This window comes from Phyllostomus discolor, chromosome 7 (genome assembly GCF_004126475.2).
Source record: "Phyllostomus discolor isolate MPI-MPIP mPhyDis1 chromosome 7, mPhyDis1.pri.v3, whole genome shotgun sequence".
Classification (NCBI taxonomy): domain Eukaryota; kingdom Metazoa; phylum Chordata; class Mammalia; order Chiroptera; family Phyllostomidae; genus Phyllostomus; species Phyllostomus discolor.
This window is the reverse complement of record NC_040909.2, coordinates 134,389,209-134,408,348: the sequence shown is the minus strand read 5'-3', so window position 1 is coordinate 134,408,348 and position 19,140 is coordinate 134,389,209. Positions and strand designations below refer to the sequence as shown.

Sequence of the window (19,140 nt, the reverse complement as noted above, 5' to 3'; positions counted from 1 at the left end):
ACCCTCCGCCGACCCAGGCACTGCGGGCTGGGCACAAAAGGGGCGGGACATGCCTCTTCCTGGAACCCAGGACCCACATTACCTCAGGAAGCTCTACTCCAGCTGGTGGTCTAGGGTTCCTTGTTTGTTAAAAATGATCATTGTTTTTGTTGTTGTTGTTGTTGTTTTTTCATAAAAGCCCCAGTATTTGCCAAAGAGACAGGAAAACCATTTCAGTTGAAACAGGACAGAGCCTCCCAAGCTGGGGCCATCCTGGGGTGTGTTTATGCCAAGGCTAGGGTGGTGGCCTTCGGAACAGAAGGGTCAGAGGGGTCATGCCCTGCCTCCCTCCCCCCTCCTCCCGCCCCTGTCCTGGCCGGCCGGTCTGATGTTGCCTTTCTTCCTGGAACATTCTGCCAGAAGGCGGGAGCCCTTCCCTCCGGCCTGCGTGACATTCGGGAGCGGAACACACTCCCTGTTTTTTATTTTATTTTCCAGCAAAGGAAGTGACATTCCAGGCAGCCAGTTTGGCTCCCGGAGAGCTGTTCCGAGCCAGACGTGCAGAGCCGGGGGCATCAGCCGAGCCGTGGGCTGCAGTGCAGCCTGAGGGGCGGTGTGGGTTTTCATATCGGCACCTCGTCCTTCCTTTCTGACTCCCACCCTGGGGGAAAAGACCTACATCAGGGGTCTGCTGTGGGTCAGGCACCGGGGCCAGAGCCTGTGGCGTGGGTAGTTGCTCCTGTAATCCTCATTGTGACCTGTGACTTGGAGGTTCCTGGCACCCCCAGCTGCGGATGAGCAGTCTGAGCTCCAGAGGCTTTCCCTGGGCGCCCAGCAGGGGACCCCCAGGCCCTGCCTGCCGCCGCAGGGGGTCAGCACACATCTGTGGAGCTCCTGCTGTGTGTCTAGCATTTATGGAGCTCCTGCTGTGTGCCTAACCTAGCGTTGTTGTTGTTGTTAGAGGTAAAAAGGAGAAAATCGTTCGTTTTTTTAATAAGCTCAGTTTATTTGGAGAGAGGCAAGTGGCTTGACGAGATGATCTGTAGGGTCACCCAGGGAGAGCAGGTCCTGAGGTCTGGCCTTGGGCAGCTCCACGTGTGTTTAGAGGAAACAATGGAGTCTTCACTGATGAGCTGGTGCGCTGTGCAGCAGGGAAAGCCTGGAGCGAGCGGGCCGTTGAGCACATGTGTGCGTCCTCTGTGCCCGAGGCTCCGGGAACAAGCAACAGACGGAGACCCGGGCCCTGCCTGCCAGGGCCTCAGTCTCGTAGGTCCCCAGAGACCAGTAACCGAGCCCCCACTTGACGGGGCGTCCTCAGACCCGAGTGCTGGGCGCCCTGAGCGCCGAGGGGGTTGGCTGACCTCGTCCCCCCACGGCGAATGCCCTCTCCCTAACCCCACCATTTCTGCTCCCCCAGATCTCCGGATGGACCCAAGCCCTGCCCGACATGGTGGTGTCCCACCTCTTTGGGAAGGTGAGTAGCGCGGCCTGGCATCCGGGTGTGCCCTCTGAGCGAGCGTGTGCTGCCTGCACGTGGGGCAGAGACGCACCAGACGTGGCTCCAGTGCGACCAAATAACGGCATTATTCACATTCACCCAGCCGTCTGTTCTATTTTTAACATAAGTCTTTTTATTAAGCAAAAGTGTAAAATCTGACAAATGCTGACCGGTTCTGAAATACCCCTCGGCTGCCCAGTGCAAGGCGGCTTGCTCCGTTTCCTCAGGTGGCCCCCTCGTCACCCCCTGCCCCCGAGCTAACAGGTGTGGCTGTGTCAGGTGTGGCTGTGTGACAGCCCAGGGGGTGGGCAGAGGCTCTGCTGTGGGGCTGGAGCACTGTGGCCCCTGCGTTCGGTCCTGGGGTCAGTTTCCTGTGGCTGCAGGAGCAAAGGACCACACACCGGGTGCCAGAAGATCATGGAAATGAATCCTCTTTCAGTCCTGGAGGCTGGGACCTCGGACCCGAGTGCTGGCCAGGCCACAGTCCCTGTATGGGCTCCGGGGAGGGTCCTTCTGGCTTCTCCCAGGTTCCCGGGCTGTGGCCACCCACCCCAGTGCTCACCCGTCTTCACATGGTCTCCCCTATGTCAGTTTCACATCTCCTTCTGCCTTTTTCTAAGGACACTTGTCACTGGATTTAGGGACTCCCCCTAAATCCCCCAGGGATAATCCAAGGTGATGTCAGCTCAGGATCTTGAACTTAATCACCTGCACAAAGACCTTTCCCCCCACCCCCAATAAGTCCATGTGCACAGGGTCCAGGGATTTGGCGTGGACACGTCTCGGGGACCGCCATTCTACCCACTTTCCTCTGTGGGCTCCACTCCACAGTCTGGTGCCGGTCCTCCCCCTGAGTGGGCCATCCCACTGGTGGGAATGTGGAGAAACCGCAGCCAGTGCTGGGCCTCCTTGGAGGAGGGCGGTCCGGTGCAGGGCGGGAGTCCGGCCTGGCTGCGCTGTGAACTCCTTGGGGTCTCTGTAGACACCCCGGGTGTCTACAGTTATGTTTTGATCAGAAACCCCAGCACAGCCCCTCAGACTACATTTTCCTGACGTTTCTTTGAACAGCCAGTTGGTCTCTCTGTGGCTCAGCTGCTGATTTGATGATGTCAGGCTTGATGTCGGCCCCGTGCGTCCTCCCGCTGGGGCTCTGGCCACCACCGGTCACATCGGGCTGTTTGGTGGGACCTGCGGCGTCTGCTGCCGTACAGATGAGAGGCAGAGCCGCCAGCTCCTAATGCGTTCGTCCAACATCCCACGCAGGAAGGAACCAGGGAGGGGAGAGCCCCTGCAAGGCTCCAGCCGGCCCCTGTGGGGAGGGAGACTGTCCTTCCCCGCCACTTCCCAGTTGCGTGAATTGGTGTTTGTTTTGCAAACATGAAAATCTTCACCTCTCCTGGTGAAAAAGTAATAGTTGCTAATGGTTGCGTGGATTGTTACAGTTTACAAAGGGCTTTCCAAAGCGTACAACCTCTGCTAAACCCCACAACCTGGTGAAGGGGGTAATATTAATACCCCCTCCCCCCTTTTTTGAGGGCACTGAGGCCCAGGGAGGTGAAGGCGCTTTCCCAGGAAAGGGGCAGTGATGGAGTTGTGAGGGAGGAGGGAACTTTCTTTTGCCCTCAAGGTTCTTTTGGCGGATCAAATAACCCAATAGATTCGAGACACGTTAGCACGAGAAAGTGACCAAATTTAACTACATACACACATATGGGGATCCCGAGTGCGTGAGTGAGTCAGAGACGGACAGGGAAATCGCGGTGTATTTGACCTTCTCAGCTACGGAGGGGCTCGGGAGCCCCAGTGCACCCTGGGGCTTGGAGGGCCACTGCAGGGAGAGAGCACGGCCAGGAATTAGCGTGCCTGTCACGTGGGCAGCTAGGAAGCCATTTCTGGTGATAAGTCTCATTTGTGGGGCCAGGTTCCTGATTTCAGTTCTACGAGAGCACAGGTGGCAAACACAAGGCCTGCGGGCCGAACCCAGCCCTCCACCTTGGTTTATCCGGCCCGGCACCTTATTTCTACCCGACGGCAGTGCTGAGCTCTCGCTTAGCTGTTAAGGAGGAGTCACATTTATACAGTCCTAAATTACATTCGGCCCTTTGAAGGCGACTGTGAGGCTGGTGTGGCCCCCGGTGAGGATGAGTGTGACACCCCTGTACTAGATAGTGAAGCAACTAGGGTGCGGAGCTGAAGTTGCTTTCAAGCCCCCGGGGTCTCGGTTGCCTTAGCTCAACTCCAAATAACTTGCCTCCCACTGAGGGACATCTTGGGGGGGCTTGTTCTGAGCCCCTGCAGAGCCAGGCTCAGACCCAAGGAGCCTGACTTCCAGTCCCAGCTCCAAGTCCTGAGCCCGGAAGCGGGTGCTTTGCCCGGCCAGGTGTGTGTCCCTGTATGCCACCAGCTGACGTTCGCCCAGCAGCCTGCGCCTTGGTGTGGCTTCCCACGTGCTCCCTCGGTCTCCACAGCAGTTCTGTGGCCCAGGCATCTTCGCTTTGTACCTGGATAACCTGGGGAACGGAGAGGACTGTGACCAGCCCGGGCCACAGGCTCAGGGGAGGACATTCCTCTCTCTCCGAATGCAGGAGGAAATGCAGAACAACGTGGAGGTGGTCCACACCTACCGCCAGCACATCATGAACGACATGAACCCCGGCAACCTGCACCTGTTCATCAACGCCTACAACAGGTACCGGAGGCCGCACAGCCCTTCCTACCAGGCTCGCTTCGTGGGTCTGGATCGTGGGGTGAGGCAGAGGGGCATCGTAATATTAGGAGAAGCAGCAGCCTCTGAATTGGAGCAAATAGATGATCAGGACGAGGTGCCCTTAGCGAGGTGCCTCCTGGAGTTCGGAGCACTTTGCAAGGAGCTGAGCTACTATTCTAGACCATGGGGGGATGAAAACACGAGTGGGACTCGGTCATACCCTGGCAGGGTTGGGAGCACGGGCCTGTGACCATGGCGACCATAGGAAAGGACAGGTGAGAGAGGAGAGCCGAGAGAGAAGCAAAGCACCGGGGGTGGGAGGAGCCCAGGGAGGCTGCTGGGCGGTGGGTGAGTCATTCCCAGGACGGTGGACACCTGCACACAGCCTCTGGCAAGGGCACAGCCCTCTGTTCCATAACCGGGTGCCTGTCTGGAGCTCGGCAAGGGGAGGCGACGGCTCAGGGCCCCTGGTGCCAGCCAGAAGCTCTGGAATCTGCAGGGAGATTCCAAGCAGCCTGCCGGGCCAGCTCTGCCCTGCTCCCACCGATGGGGCCCGAAATGAGTTCCCGGGCTCTGCCTCTCCGTCCTCCTGTGTGGGCAACGTGACTTCGTGATGTGCCTTAGCACCCCCAAGGAAGTCCAGGGTCCGCTTCTGCCCCCCACCCTCCCAGGCGCTCAGTGCAGTGTTGGGGGTCAGGAAGAGGCACTGTATCCCCAGTGCGTGAGTGAAGACAGGGAGGCTGAGTGGTCCATTTGTTCTGCAAATGCTTTCTGAGACCTGGAGTGGGTCAGACTGTCGGCTGGGCAGTGGGCACACGGAGGGGACCACGGAGAGCCCAGGACTTGGAGCTGGGGGTGAGAGTGAGGCTCAGGCTAAGGGTGGAAGCAGAGACTGATGGGGGGGCTAGCCATTGGTCAGGTGGGGGCTCCAGGGAGGCAGAGGCCCTCTGTGGCGGAGGACATGATTTATACTCGTATGAAAAGAAGATGTTGGCGGCCATGAGGTGGGATCCATGGGAAATGTCCCCAAAACCACTTCTATGGACCCCAGGAAGCTGTGGTGTCCCGAAAGCCACGTGACCTCACACAGGTTGTCCTGTGGGTGGGTTGCAATGGCAGGGCCTCCTGGGCTCAGCTCAGGGGGAGGGGCTTCCTCCCGGGGCGGGTCTGCTGACGCGATCCATGGTGATTTTGTCTTCCGTAGCCGGCGGGACCTGGAGATTGAGCGGCCCATGCCCGGAGTGCACACGGTCACCCTGCAGTGAGTTGCTCCTCTCCCCCTCAAGGTCTGGTTAGCTCAGCTCCCAGCTCCCGGCAGGGCCTGCCCTTCCGGTTTGGCAGGATGTGGTGACCAGTGAGAGTCTGCTCAGGGACGGGCACAACCCCGTCTCACTCATCTTCGCCCTGTGCAGGGGCTCAGCTCCCGGGGTGGCCCCCAGACCTAGGTTGGAGCCTTGGACCGCAGACGAGTTCTGACCACACTTTGGACAGAATTTATTGAGCACCTACTTTGCATCGAATACTGTGTTAGCTTTGGCTCACAGAACAGGGGTGACTCAGGCACAGGATGCTGCCCCCGCCCCCCACCCCAAAGTATACTATTAAATTTGCACGAAAAGACAGGTTTGGAAACATGCAACTGTGTTCCACTAGCAGCGGTGGTGCCAACTGTTAGTTCCTTGAGTGAACCACATTATCGGAACCTGAACTTGGCACATGCCCTCTCCTGGGTCAGCCATGTCCTTTTTGTCTCTGATCTTGATTGCTGATGAAACCCTACTCATCCTTCCTCGACAGAAGGGTGTTTCAAATAAAAAACATCAGGGCATAGAAATTCTCTGGTGAAATTTATACTAAGGTGTAAATGACTAACCTACCTATTTTATTCTAAAAACAAAGCAGAGGGTGGAGAGGAGATGAAGGAAAATGAGCAAAAAGTACTGGGGAAACCAAAATAATTTTTTTAGAACCTTGGCAGGCCTAGGAGCATGAGAATCGTTAAAATAAACTTTGTGTTAATCCCCCTTTTTCTCCCTGCTCCCAGGTGTCCTGCTTTGCTGGTGGTTGGGGACAGTTCTCCTGCTGTGGACGCTGTGGTATGTAGAGAGCAGCCCTGGTCCTTGCGCTTAACTTGGCAGTCCAGATCCGACTGGCTTGTCTGACGTCTCCCTGCCTCCCTCCTTCTTCCACTGGCCTGTTTCTATGGGTGTGTTTTCCACTTGGCTTCCTGGCCAGGAGACGTCCCTCCCCTTTGGGAGACCCGGGTGGTGCCTGATTGTCCGATAGGACAAGGGGCGCTGGGGAGCTTGGCTGAAGCGAGGCTTTCTGGCTCCTTTCACCCCTTAGTTTCCTCCCGTGATCTCGTGGAGACACAGCAAGGGCTCTGCCTTTCCAGCATCCCCACAGCGGGGGACACGGGACACTTAGGGGCTGTGGGGCAGAGACCTGCAGGGGTGACACGCTGTGTGCAGTGAGCTGCGGAGCAGGACCCACAGCTGCTCATTTCCCAGGGGCCTGGGTGCCTCCCTGAATCCCGAGGCTGCCGTCATCTCCCCCACTGGGCCTCACGATGGGATGCATCAACAGAGATACATTGCTCACATCGAGGGAGGTGATAGTTCCCCTGTAGGCATCGTAAACTTCACAGGTTACAAGCTGGTATGCTGCCCTGTTCTGGATGTACTTTTAAGAGGCTTGTTGACATGGAAGAGAGAAACCAGCTGGGTGGAGGGGATCCCATTGGAAGGACAGTTGTTGGGACTGGGGATGTTAAACCTGCAGCTCGCTGGCCTCAGTGGGTTAACAAGGCCACTCACCGAGTGAAGATTCCCAGAGCACCTTCTTCATGTTCGGAAGTCTTCGTAACAACCCCTTACAATATATTCACCTCATTTTATTGAGGAGGAAACTGAGGCTCAGAGAAGTCAAGCGACTTGTCCAAGGCCACACAGCTAGTCATGGCAGGACTGGGGTGGAAAGCCACATCTGTTTAGTCCCAAATCCTGTGTTCTTCCTTCTGTGCTGGTGGGAACACGGGGCCTCTGGGGAGGGGGGAAAGGTCATGCCTTTGGCTCCAGGTAGAAAATGAACAAATTTCCCTCCTTTCCCTTGTCCAGGTGGAGTGCAACTCGAAGCTGGACCCAACAAAGACCACTCTCCTCAAGGTACAAAGAAAATAATGAGTTTGCATTTGTTCTTAGAAATGCTGACATTTTCCACAAAAACTGAGTTGTGCCCGATTTAGGCAAAGCGGGTGGTCAGAAATGAGAGAAATAGCTATTTAACGTACCTGTTCGCAAACATCTATTGGGTGCTGGCTGGTAAGATGAGAGGATCCCTCTGTGGGACCCCAGGGGTCTCCAGGCTACAGCCTGTCGCCCTTGGGATCTGACCTTGAGCCTGGGCAGTAGGGGGGCCTGGCGTCACCCACTCTCTCTGGCTCTTTCCGTCCACTTCCCCCGAAAAGCATCCCTGTGCTCCTGAGCCGGCGCCCGGCCACCCCCGCTCCTGGGTGAGCGCTCACACAGGCCTGGAGTGGCGTTCATAAGCGCCGATGGCTTTAGGTTTGGTGATTTCGTAGTGGTGTGGGGAGCGAGCCTGCTGATCGAGGGTGGCCCGTTGGGAGCCTGGGGGGTCTGGGGTCCGGAGCCCAACAGCTTCTCTCCTCAGGCGCAGGCACCTGTGAAGGGAGGGTGCGCCCAGGGCCGCGTGTGGCTCCCCAGCACTCTCCGGCCCAGTTTCTGCCCCTCCCAGGGGACAGTCGACCTTCCAGGGTTCTTGGGGGACAGAGTAGAATTACCAACAGGGCCTGGCAGAGTGCCCTGCGGTCAGGAGCTGCAAGTCAGGGTGGCCAAGACGACGCAGTTCAGCGCCAAGACGGACGGGAATAGGAGCGGCCTTGCGAGAGGGCTGGGCGTTTCTCTGTGTGCAACGCGCCCGGCGCCCCTCAGCGGGCAGGGCAGCGGGCAGGGCAGCGGGCAGGGCGGGCACCCACGGGTGGCCGGCGCACAGAGCGGGGATCGCCGTCACTGAGGTCTGTGGCACTAACCGGCCTCCCTGTCTTCCAGATGGCGGACTGTGGTGGCCTCCCGCAGATCTCCCAGGTGAGTCCCCTGTCCCTGCCTCTCTGCATCCGCTACACGGGAACGGAGATATTTCCAACATTGTATCCGTTGTTCTGTTGGCTCATCTGCTAGCTGCGGGCAGCCGCAGAGAAGTGAGAAGTCCCAGTCACTGGGGGGAACAGGTGAGCTCCCAGGAGCTCCCCGCTGAGACGTGACCATGAGTTAATGGCCGCGCCCTAGTGACGGGACCGTCCCCCCGTCCCATCCAGCTGACCCTGGGGCCCCTGCTGGGGCAGGGTGCTTCCAGGGCCTCCTTGGGCTGGACCTGGAGAAGGGGCGCCACTTTTCCCTGCCTCTCTCCTCCGTCCCTCCCTCCCCTTCCTTCTCTCCTTGACGTGAGAACAGACCTGACCACGGCCATCTGTAAAACACGCTTCAAATGTCCTGGCAGGAGCTGACCTAGCCCAGGGCTTCGAGAAATGAGCCCAGGGAGGACCCGGGACCATGTAATCGCTGCTCCTCTGGCCCTGGCGAGTGGGTGTTCCCACGCGCCCTTCCACCTGAACCCTGCAGCAGCCCTGGGCTGGGTTATTGACCCCTCCACGTCCGATCGGCTGGGGAGTGTATATGAAAGAGCACTGACCTCCTAAGGCGGTGGCCAGGGGAAATGAGATGAGGCTGCCGAGCGTCAGCCCGTGAGTGGCGCAGGATGCATTGTTACTTACGTCCCAGATGCCGGGTAGGACCGTCCCTTCATCCCTTCACCTTCACCCCGTGTGGTCTGCCTCTCACAAGCCCTCGGAGGCTGGCGTGGCTTCCTGTCCTCCTTTCACAGGGCAGGACTCCGCTCACACAGGTCGTGTCCCACGGCCAAGTTCCTGCAGCTGTGAAGCACCTTTGACTCTTTCTCCCTCCCCGCAGCTAATCTCCGTCCCCATAATTACACCATAAATCGGTCCTTTCGTGTATCAACACGTGGTGGCTTTGAGGCAGGTGACCACAGGCACCGCCCACGTGGCCCTTCCTGAGCGGGAGCCCTGGTGACGGACACCGCTGTCCCTTCTGTTCCCTTGCAGCCTGCCAAGCTCGCCGAGGCCTTCAAGTACTTCGTGCAAGGCATGGGCTACAGTAAGTACGGCGCTGCCCCGCGGGCCGGGGGCCGGCGGGGGCCTGGGAATGCGGTGCCCGGCCCCAGGTTGGGGTGAGAATCCTGGAACAGCCTGGCCAGCTGCAGCCTTCGGCCGGGCGGGGCGGGGCGGGGGTCGGAGAGTCAGGGCGGGCGGCAGTGCTGGCTGGGTGCCTCGCCCGCCGGGGCCCCTTCTCCCTCCGTGGTCGGACACCGGGGAACGTTCGGAGATGGGGGTGAAGGCCACCCTTTTCAGCTCCAAGGAGGCAACGGACAATGAAACGATGGAAATCTTTCTTAATGCTGATCACTGCTTTCTCCAGAGACTTTCAGTTGTGGTGATGATGGTGATGAGGAACAATTATTCATAAGTCCTCTATTCGTTCTCATTTCACCACCCAAATAATCCCACGAGATACTCTTATCCTCATGTTTCAAGTGGTGACATAGATGAGGCTTTGAGAGATGAAGCCAAGAGCCAAGTGGGGGGTCTGCGAAGGCTCTCTAAAAACTACAGAACAGCTCTGAGCAAGTGGGTGCTGAAGTTGCTTCTATTTAGAACCGAGAGTGTCTCTGCTAGAACATTAGATCCGCGAGCTGAAGGGTAAGGAGCGGCACCGTGCTGCTGCTGCTGCTCGTGCTGTGGTTACATTGTAGCTGATTCGTCAGACACCAGTGGTCCGACCCAGATGGACAGACGGACGGACAACCGCGAGTTTGAGCGCTGTGCCGGGAGTGGCTGCCGCCGGTGCCCCTTGGAATACCAGCCGTGCGGTTCTGCCCTGATGTGGTTGCTTGGGCTCTTTCTGCCTCCTGCTTGGAATGATAATTTATGTGCCCGTCTTAACTAGGAAGGCTTTGTACTTCCAGCGTCTCTCACTTTTTTCGCCGAGACTTAAACTGTTTGCTCATTTAAAATAGTCACAGTACGTCTGACCACAGTTCTAAGATTGGCCTCAGCCCTGTTTAGTTTCTCGCGAGGCCGAGAAGGGGCGAGGCTGATTTACCGGCGGTATGCGCTCGGGGCGCGGTCCGGGTCCCCGGGTGCCCTCTGCCCGCAGAACCCTCTGTAGGTGGGTCTCCCGCCGTGCGTCCGGGCGGCCCTCCCCATGAGACAGCGCGCAGGCAAAGCAGTGGGTGGCCAGGTAGTGCCGGTAGCTCCTGCATTTCCCCTGCAGGCGGTGAATCGCGACTCCTTGGCTGGGCCTCCCCTGGGTCTGGATTTCGGCTTGGAAAATGAATTCTGGGGAGGAAGGAAGCAAAAGGCAGGCCTCGTTTATCCCCCTCCCCCGCCTCGTGTTGCCGAAGCATCCTGCAGGTTGCAGGGAGACACCACAGGCGGAGCTAGAGCCCCCAGAACGTCCCCCGAAGCGGAAGAAAGTGGTCGAGTATCGAGCGCCTACTACAGGTGGCGGGCCAGGCGTGACCAGCCTGTCGCGTCCACGACACTGTCCCGTAGTGGAGAAGGGCGTTCAGTGTGGCAGGGGTGGCTTCTGCGCTTACGTGTCCGCCACCATCATGTGATGTGCCCATCACGTGAATGCTGTCACCCGACACACATGAGCGTGTTTCAGCCGCCTCAGTGTGACGTCTGCGTCATTTCACGTGGCCTTTGCAGTGAGGCTTCACTTAGCTGGTGTGGCTGCTGGGATGGATCCCCACAAACTGGGTGGCTCAGAACAACAGAGATGTACCCTCTCACACCACCGCCCGTTCGTTGGCCGGAAGTCCAAAGTCAGGGTGTAGGCAGCACCGTGCTCCTTCCGCCTGTCTGGGGGGTTCCTTCCCCGCCTCTTCCAAGCTTCTGCTGTTGCCAGCAGCCCTTGGGGTCCCTGGACCTGCAGCTGCGTCACTCTGATCTCTGCCTATTATCCTCCATGTCCTTCTCCTCTGCATGGCTCGGCCTCTGTCACCTCTGTTTGGAAGAACACCAGTCACAGCATTAGTGCTGACCCTAATCCACTGAGACCTTGCCTTAACTTACTAGGTCTGCAGAGACCCTCTTTCCAATAAGGCTCTGCTCTGATCCCAGTGGACAGAAGTTTGGGGGCACTGTTCAACCCAGTACAGATGGGGGACTGTTTTGTCCCCATTACATTTTACCGGCCACTTGCCCTGTGCAAGGGCGTGTGGAGCCCCAGAGGATGGGCAGCGCCCCTGATAGTCCCTGGGAGCCCAGGGGCTTCTCGGGAAGGGGACAAGGGCCACGGACAGCCAGCTCTGCCACAGACGTGCGGCGCGGCCTCGGCGTCCCCACCTTTGGCCAGCTGACCTCGTTGACATCCGAGTGCTGGCTGACAGGACAGGGCGGCAGTGGGCATGCACACGAGTGCCAATTCTGTGGGGTCCACACGAGCGTTCCCATTTTACAGACGGGGCTGCGGGGCTCCGAGGGGAACGCTCCCCAAGTCACAGAGCTGGTCAGCAAGTGGCAGAACTGGGGGTCAGACCCAGGTCTGTGGGGAAGCCACTGTGGTTACAGCAAGTCCTTACCCCCTTGGGGCCTCATCGTCCTGTATCTGTGAGGCGGTGCAAGGATGACAGGGAGCTCAGGGGCTGGGTCACTGGGAGGCTGGGTGCGACACCAAGACATCTCATCCAGGCCGGGTGCCGAGGACCCACCGCTGCTGGGACTGGTGTAGAGGCTAGAACAGTTTGGAAAAGCAAATATATGTAGTCACGTTGAAATAGAGTTTTGAAGTTCATGCATATATATACTTAATGCTGAAGTTCGTGCATATATAGGGCTGCCCCTGGCGTTCTCCCACCCCTAACGGTTCTGTCCTGTCTCCCCAGTGCCCTCGGCCAGCATGACCCGCCTGATGCGGTCCCGCACGGCCTCGGGCTCCAGCGTCACGTCCCTGGAGGGCAGCCGCAGCCGCTCCCACACCAGCGAGGGCACCCGTAGCCGCTCCCACACCAGCGAGGGCACCCGCAGCCGCTCCCACACCAGCGAGGGCGCCCGCCTGGACATCACCCCCAACTCCGGCTCCGCCGGGAGCAGTGCCGGGCCCAAGTCCATGGAGGTGTCCTGCTAGGCGGCCTGCATGGACGGCCGCTCCCTCCCACCCCCCGGACTGTGGGATCACCATAGCTGCCCCCTCCTGCAGCCCCTTCCTGCCCCCTGCCTGCCACACTGCACGTAACTCGGTATTAATCCAAAGCTTATTGTGTAAGAGTGAGCTCCGGCAACGCCAATGTCAGAAGGGATTTGTCGAGGGCCGGGCGGGGGTGGGTGGAAGGAAAAGAGCGCCTCGGTGGCCTGCTGGCCGCGGTCTCTCCCTCCCTCAGAGATGCCAAACTGCTAAAAACAAGAAACCCAGAGGGGACTGGGTCAGGATTCCAAGCCTAGGCCGACCTGGGCATCCTGCTTCTAAGGGGCGTTTTTGTCACAAGTCCAGCCCACCTACTTCCGGTTTCCTCTCCAGCTAAGGACGCACCGACCCAGTCTCTGGAAACAAAACCCTCTTCTGATTTGGGGAGGAAGGGAACAGGGGATTGTGGGTCACTCATTTAGACAAAACAGGACGTGGGAAAAAGAGGTGGGACTTGTGTAGAGGCTAGACCAATTTGGAAAAGTAAATCTACGTAGCGACGTTGAAATAGATTTTTGAAGTTTGTGCATATATATATATATATATATTTAATGCTGAAGCATACAAGTCTGCCTTTCCGATGTTCTTGTAATGAACATGAAAGCAGGCAAGAATATCTCCTGGCTTTTACAAAAAAACAAAACCAAAAACGGTCTCAGCAAACGTTTGGTGTCCTGGGTTTAAGGCATTGGCTCTGTTCTCTGCCTCCTCCTCCTCAGCCCCTGCTTCCCACCCCAAATACATGAGTGAATGGTTATTTCATTCATGGGGAAGATCCTTTAAATACGTGGTTACTGTCCTTGAGATGGAGGGGACACTCAGAATAGCTGTACCTGGCTGCCAGGAGTCCCCATGCACTGGGGGCGGGGACGGTGGTAGGGTGGGGGGGGGGGGTTGGGCACTAGATGTAAGTCAGAGAGTCCTTGTGGTTGTGACGAAATCCAGTGTAGTAGTGATTGCAATTGATCCCATCCTGGTTTCCAGGAATCTTCTGTGATTGAGTTAAGTCTTTGACAACTGGGGTTGAGTCTGAGCTGGACGGCCCAGTGTTCCTGGCCTGGTGACACTCCTGGGTCTTCGGACGGCCCGTCTGCTTCTGGCCGGGGTGGGGACTCGGGTGGGGGGTGGTGGCTGAAGACACAGGGGTTCTGGGGCGCATGTACTCCACAGGATTTCCTCCCTGCTCCTGCCTCCCGCTCTTCCCCACCCCTCTAACCCCCTCTCTCTGAACGGGGTGGCACCACTGACATTTTAGGGCAACGCCGGCGTCACTGCCCAGTTCCTGTACTACTGCCCTTTGACCTCATTCTGGCTAACACGGATCTTCTAGGAGGTTTGATCAGCGTGGACGGGACATTGAGCATTTGCCGCTGGGACCTCGTGGTTTCTGGGACCCCGGAGTCGGTAGGAGGAGGTCACCAAACCTTGTGGGGAGCTTGAGGAGTGACGAATGATGCGGTTCACCTGCCCCGTAGCCCCTGGGAGGCTTGCCCTGGCCCTGTGTGCAGGGGTCAGGGGTCAGGGTGGGAATGGCCGAATCCAGACAGAAAACCGCTGTGTACAAGTCTTTTCCGGAGGAGTTTCTTAATGAGATATTTGTATTTATTTCCAGACCAATAAATTTGTAACTTGCAGTGGCTTGTGTGTTTTCTTCCCTCTACCCGAGAGAGAGCGTGCTTGTGGCCTCGGGGCACAGGGGACGGGTCTCTCCCTACCTGAGTCCAGCTGCCGCGGGCCTCTTGCCTTGGGTTCGGAGCGCCGTTGTCCCATACAAGGATAAAGGTCAGCTCCAGAGCTTCTGGTAGCCACAGCAAGCAAGAAAGAAACCAGTGAATTTAATTTGAATAATGCATTTCGTTGAACCCAATGTACCCCAAATATTACTGTTTCAGCATAAACTCAACGTAACAATTACTCAGCTATTTCAAATTCTTTTTTCCCCCACATTCTTTCCTTTATACCATGAACACCAGTGTGTATGTCACATCACAGCTCCTCCCCCATCAGACCAGCCCACATTCCATTGCTTGAAAGCTGGGACAGCGCAGTGACAAGGGGTAAAGCTTTTCAACCTGCCACGGGAGGGAAACATCTTTTTTTTTTTTTTTACGTTTTATGTTTATTTTAGAAATGCATGTGGGAAGATCACTCCTTTTCTCACATCTAATAACAACCACGGCAATGCTTGTTTCTACTGAAAAAAAAAGCACAACAAGTTTTAGTATAACCTCCCATTTTTCTTTAAACTTTGAAGATTAGTATAGAAGTTACAGAACAGTTATAAAGAGAGTACAGTGAGCTCTTACATGCCCCTCCCCCAGTTCTCATTATTATTCATGTCTTACATTATTATGGTACGTTTGTCACCACTTAGAAATCAACATCGAGCCCTGGCTGGCGTAGCTCAGTGGACTGAGCACGGGCTGCAAACTAGGCATCACAGGTTTGATTCCCAGTCAGGGCACATGCCTGGGTTGCAGGCCATGGCCCCCAGCAACTGCACGTTGATGTTTCTCTCTCGCTCTCCCTTCCCTCTCTAAAAATAAATAAAATCTTTTTAAAAACTATTGTAATTTAACATTAAAAAAAAAGAAATCAACATCGACACATTGTTATTAACCAAGCTCCATGCTTGACTGGGATTTCCCTCCATTTTCCCTGTTGCCACTTTTCTGTCCCAGGGTCCCACCAGGATGCCACAGCACATCTAGTCGCTACGTCTGCTCCGCGTGCTCGGGCCTGGAGCGGTTTCTCACACCTGCCTGGTTCTGACCTCCGCGGTTTTGAGAAGTGGGGTTCAGCATCCTGCCGAACGCCCCCCCCCGCGGAGGTTTGTGCGAGGCCCCGCTCCTGGCTCGGCCTGGGTTCCGGGGCTCTGGAACCAAGACCGCGGAGGGAGGGGAAGTGCCTGCTCCTGCGGGGGCGGCGTGGCTCATCGGCGTGGCTCATCGCCGCTGGGCGGAAGGAACCTCGATCGCCGGGCCCCTCCCCTGCCGTCACCTTTCCCACCCTCCTTTCGGAGCAAGACACCCAGCGCAGCCCCCACTGGAGACTCGCCCCGCTTCGAACGGCTGTCATGCTGTTATCCATAATGGTTTCTCATCACGTACCTCGGAGACGGCCTCCGAGTGTGTGCTGAGCTGTAGACACACACAGGGCATCGCGGTGGGGCGCGGAGGGGCTGTAATCCGCGGCTCCGTCGTGTAGGAACTGGCTCCGGAACACGGAGAAGGAGCTGAGTGGGTACGGGCGGTGGGTGAGACAGCATCCCCCGCAGGGGACCAGCACGGACCCCGGCACGCAGGGCGGGAGGTGTGTGCGTTCTACCAGAAACCTGCAGCATGGACCCGGGCACGTGACTACGTGACTGCGTGCCGTGCGTGCCGTGCGTGCCGTGCGTGGCAGGAAGTGGGGCAGGAAGAGGATTGGGTGCAGACACTACAATGCCTAAGATTACAAAAGAAACCACTCACCGGGGATGGAGTACAGCTGCCCTGATGGTGCAATCCTGTAGCAGAGCATCACGTGCTTCGCATAAACAAGTTAAATCGGGAGGTGGAGGCAGGGATCCGCTTCATTTCCAGGCAGCGATCCACACAATACCTTGCATACTTACCGCAACTGTGCTAAGAAAAACATAACGTGATTTCAGCCAGATGACGTTAGGGTTTGTGCCCATGTTTACATAGAGAAAAATGCTGAATTGTAATTAGAGGTTAGTAAAAAAAACAACACAAAGATGCATTTTCTGCCACCCAAGGTCATGGCCCCTGAGATCCACTGGTGGATTCTTGGCCTGAGGACGCAGGTGGAGAAGCCCTGCTCCGGGGGCGGGAGGAGGAGCGGAGGAGGAGCGCGTAAGCTCATCCGTATTCCGTATTCACAATAAGAAGTGCCTGTTGGCGCCAGCTCCGGGCGGCAGTCAGAATGAAGAAGGGGCAGGTGGTGGGAAAGCCAGCAGGCGATCAGCAGGGCAGTGGGCGCACACACGTCAGTGTTGGGGAGGGGGCGGCGCCAGGGAGTGAACTGCCGCAGGGCTTTGCAGGTGCTGGCTGTTATTTACACCCAGGTGCTCTGCCTGGGGGCTGTTTTGCCAGCTGGGGAGTCTTGCCAGAGCTGCTTGTTTTGGTTCTGATGCCCTGGCACGCGGGTCCCTGCAGCAGCTGGGAGACCAGGTGTGTGCGGAGATCAACCACCTGCAGGTGTGCAGGGCCAGCCCCGGTCTCCATCCGCTCCTTCCTCACGGCCTTCTCAGACACAGCCTCAGCGTGTGAACCATTCAGTGGGTTCTAGATGCAGCCTACATCATCTCATTGCAGATTTGTCTCAGGCTTCCCGGGCTGCACGGAAACCCTTCCACTGTGGCCCACGTGGAATGCAAGGGCAGAAGGTGACCCTGACCTTATGAGGAGGCAGTTGAGATCAGGGAGGGGCCCTTGTGGGCAGATGCCCCTCCTTCCTCCTAAGACCAGGTTGTTCTGCATCTCCAAAGCACAAAATGGGGGTCCTAAGCCCGGGCCTACAAGACCTTTCGGCCCTTGGACCCAGAACCAATCAGGTATTTGCGTCCCAAAGCAGGAGGAATCTAATTAGCCCAGCTGGACTCAGGTGTTTCCACTCACTGTCCAATCAACTATGACTGGGTTCACTCTACTCCCGCCCCCTCCCCCACGCACAGGCAACAAAGGGCTCCCAGTCATTGACGTAGTTGCAGCAGGTGAATTGCTATGTCCTGCGAAGAATTAAGTCCACTGACCGCAAACTGCCTGCCCTTCCTCGTCCCTGCTCTGAGAAGTGTTTCCGGAAGGGCCCTCCCCCCGGGGAAGCACAAACCCGGAGACAACGGCGCCCTGGCCTCAGTCGCCAGTGCGGCCCCTGTAACACGCCTCACCTCACGTTCTCTCTTCCCCCTCACTAGCATTTCTTGTGTATCTCCAGGGGCTGCACAAGTGTCCAGCACCGAACAAAAGGTTGTTGCTAAATAAATAAGCACTTCCTCTAGCAATGGCAATATTCAGCTCAGCTTTTAGTTTCTTGCCCCCTCTTCTCTTTACCTGTGACACTGAGTTATTATCCTCGCTTCATAGATGAGAACTCCAAGGCTCAAGAGATGAAATGGCTTGTACAGCTGCTACGTCTAAACTAGACCACATCTCTTCTGCCTTTAGAACAGCTCTTGAACCCTGGCTGGTGTAGCTCAGTGGATTGAGCGCAGGCTACGAACCAAAGCATCGCAGGTTTGATTCCCAGTCAGGGCACATGCCTGGGTTGCAGGCCACAGCCCCCAGCAATCACACATTGATGTTTCTCTCTCTTTCTCCCTCCCTTCCCTCTCTAAAAATAAATAAATAAAATCTTAAAAAAAAAAAAAAACAAAAAAACCCCCAGCACCTGAGCACACAGCTCGCACAAGCACCCACCGATGTCCTGGACCAGCGGAACATCAGTGAGTCCCCGGGACTCCCGTCCTGGATGCCCCTCAGGCTGTTCATTGGCTGCGGGGCTATTCCCCCCCCCCCCAATAGTCCCGCCCAGATGTGGCTGACTTACTGTGTTTTCTAGCTCATCCTTGATCCCTTCGCTTCCTCTGCTGGCGAGCTGACGTTTTCTCACGGCTACCGACAAGCCTGCTTCTGGTAGCTTCCTCTCCCTTTTTGTGGGAGGGGCTAAGAAATCCTCTGTGTTAACACTGTATGAGAAATAAGCCCTGGCTGGCGTAGCTCAGTGGATTGAGTGTGGGCTGTGAACCAAAGTGTCGCAGGTTCCATTCCCAGTCAGGGCACATGCCTGGGTTGCAGGCCATGGCCCCCAGCAACCGCACATTGATGTTTCTCTCTCTCTCTCTCTCTCTCTCTCTCTCCCTCCCTCCCTCCCTTCCTTCTCTAAAGATAAATAAATAAAATCTTAAAAAAAAAGAAATAAGAGTCGTCAGTTTCGGCATGGAGGTCCAGAAACGCTTTTTACGGAATATAATCTATGGCACTCCCCGTGGGCCGGGTGCCCACTTTTTCGTGTGCTTAGAAGTCACTATTGCTCAGTCCTACACTTGGAAAGAACCCAGGTTCAGCCAGAACTCGGACCCCTTGAATATCCCCTTTTTGTGTTTCTCCCTTATCAGGGAGGGGACGGGGGAGGACGCGGGCATCTCCGCGGCATGTTTTTTTAACCTTCAGCATAAAACGTTCTGGCCACTTCATGCTGTTAAAGAACAAAGTTAAACCGAGTCACTGTGAAGATCTAGGTAAGCGGCTTCGTTAACTGGCCCATGAATCAGGCAGGACCCCACCCGGCACGCAGAACGGTGCTCCAAGGACTGGTGCCAATGGAAGGTTTTTATGGGCAGAAAGAGGCTGGCACCAGAACGCTTTTGAAAAGTGGGTCAATCCAGACAAGGTCATTTCCTTCAGGGGGAGGCAGGGGTCTCAGCAGGCCGACTGCCCCACTAGTGCAGACCGGGACATTCCAGACTCATTTATTTAAAATCCTGCCCCTGGCACACTCTCGCTCCGGGGAGTGTGCCCACGCCATCCTTCCCTCTCAGGTGTGTCTCCCCTGAACCAGAAGAGTCCCCACAGGAGCCACCGCCAGGGGAGCGACGGGTAGTCTCAGCTCGCCCAGGGCTGGCGCCCTGCACCTGCCCCCACCCCCCGGAGCCCCCTTCCTCTGACCCC

At 56.9% G+C, this 19,140-nt stretch overlaps 1 protein-coding gene across 2 annotated transcripts in view; it reads left to right on the top strand.

The window, feature by feature from the left end:
• Positions 1 to 14,100, top strand: part of NDRG1 (N-myc downstream regulated 1) — a 40,784-nt gene extending 26,684 nt beyond the window's left edge. For both annotated transcript variants that reach the window (XM_028534056.2, XM_036031443.1), the window contains exons 9-16: positions 1,397 to 1,453; positions 4,063 to 4,166; positions 5,389 to 5,445; positions 6,229 to 6,280; positions 7,301 to 7,348; positions 8,252 to 8,287; positions 9,325 to 9,376; positions 12,171 to 14,100. In XM_028534056.2, coding sequence (XP_028389857.1) covers positions 1,397 to 1,453; positions 4,063 to 4,166; positions 5,389 to 5,445; positions 6,229 to 6,280; positions 7,301 to 7,348; positions 8,252 to 8,287; positions 9,325 to 9,376; positions 12,171 to 12,412 — 648 coding nt within the window. In that variant the 3' untranslated portion in view covers positions 12,413 to 14,100. The remainder of the gene's footprint in view (positions 1 to 1,396; positions 1,454 to 4,062; positions 4,167 to 5,388; positions 5,446 to 6,228; positions 6,281 to 7,300; positions 7,349 to 8,251; positions 8,288 to 9,324; positions 9,377 to 12,170) is intronic.
• The last annotated feature ends 5,040 nt before the right edge of the window (positions 14,101 to 19,140 follow it).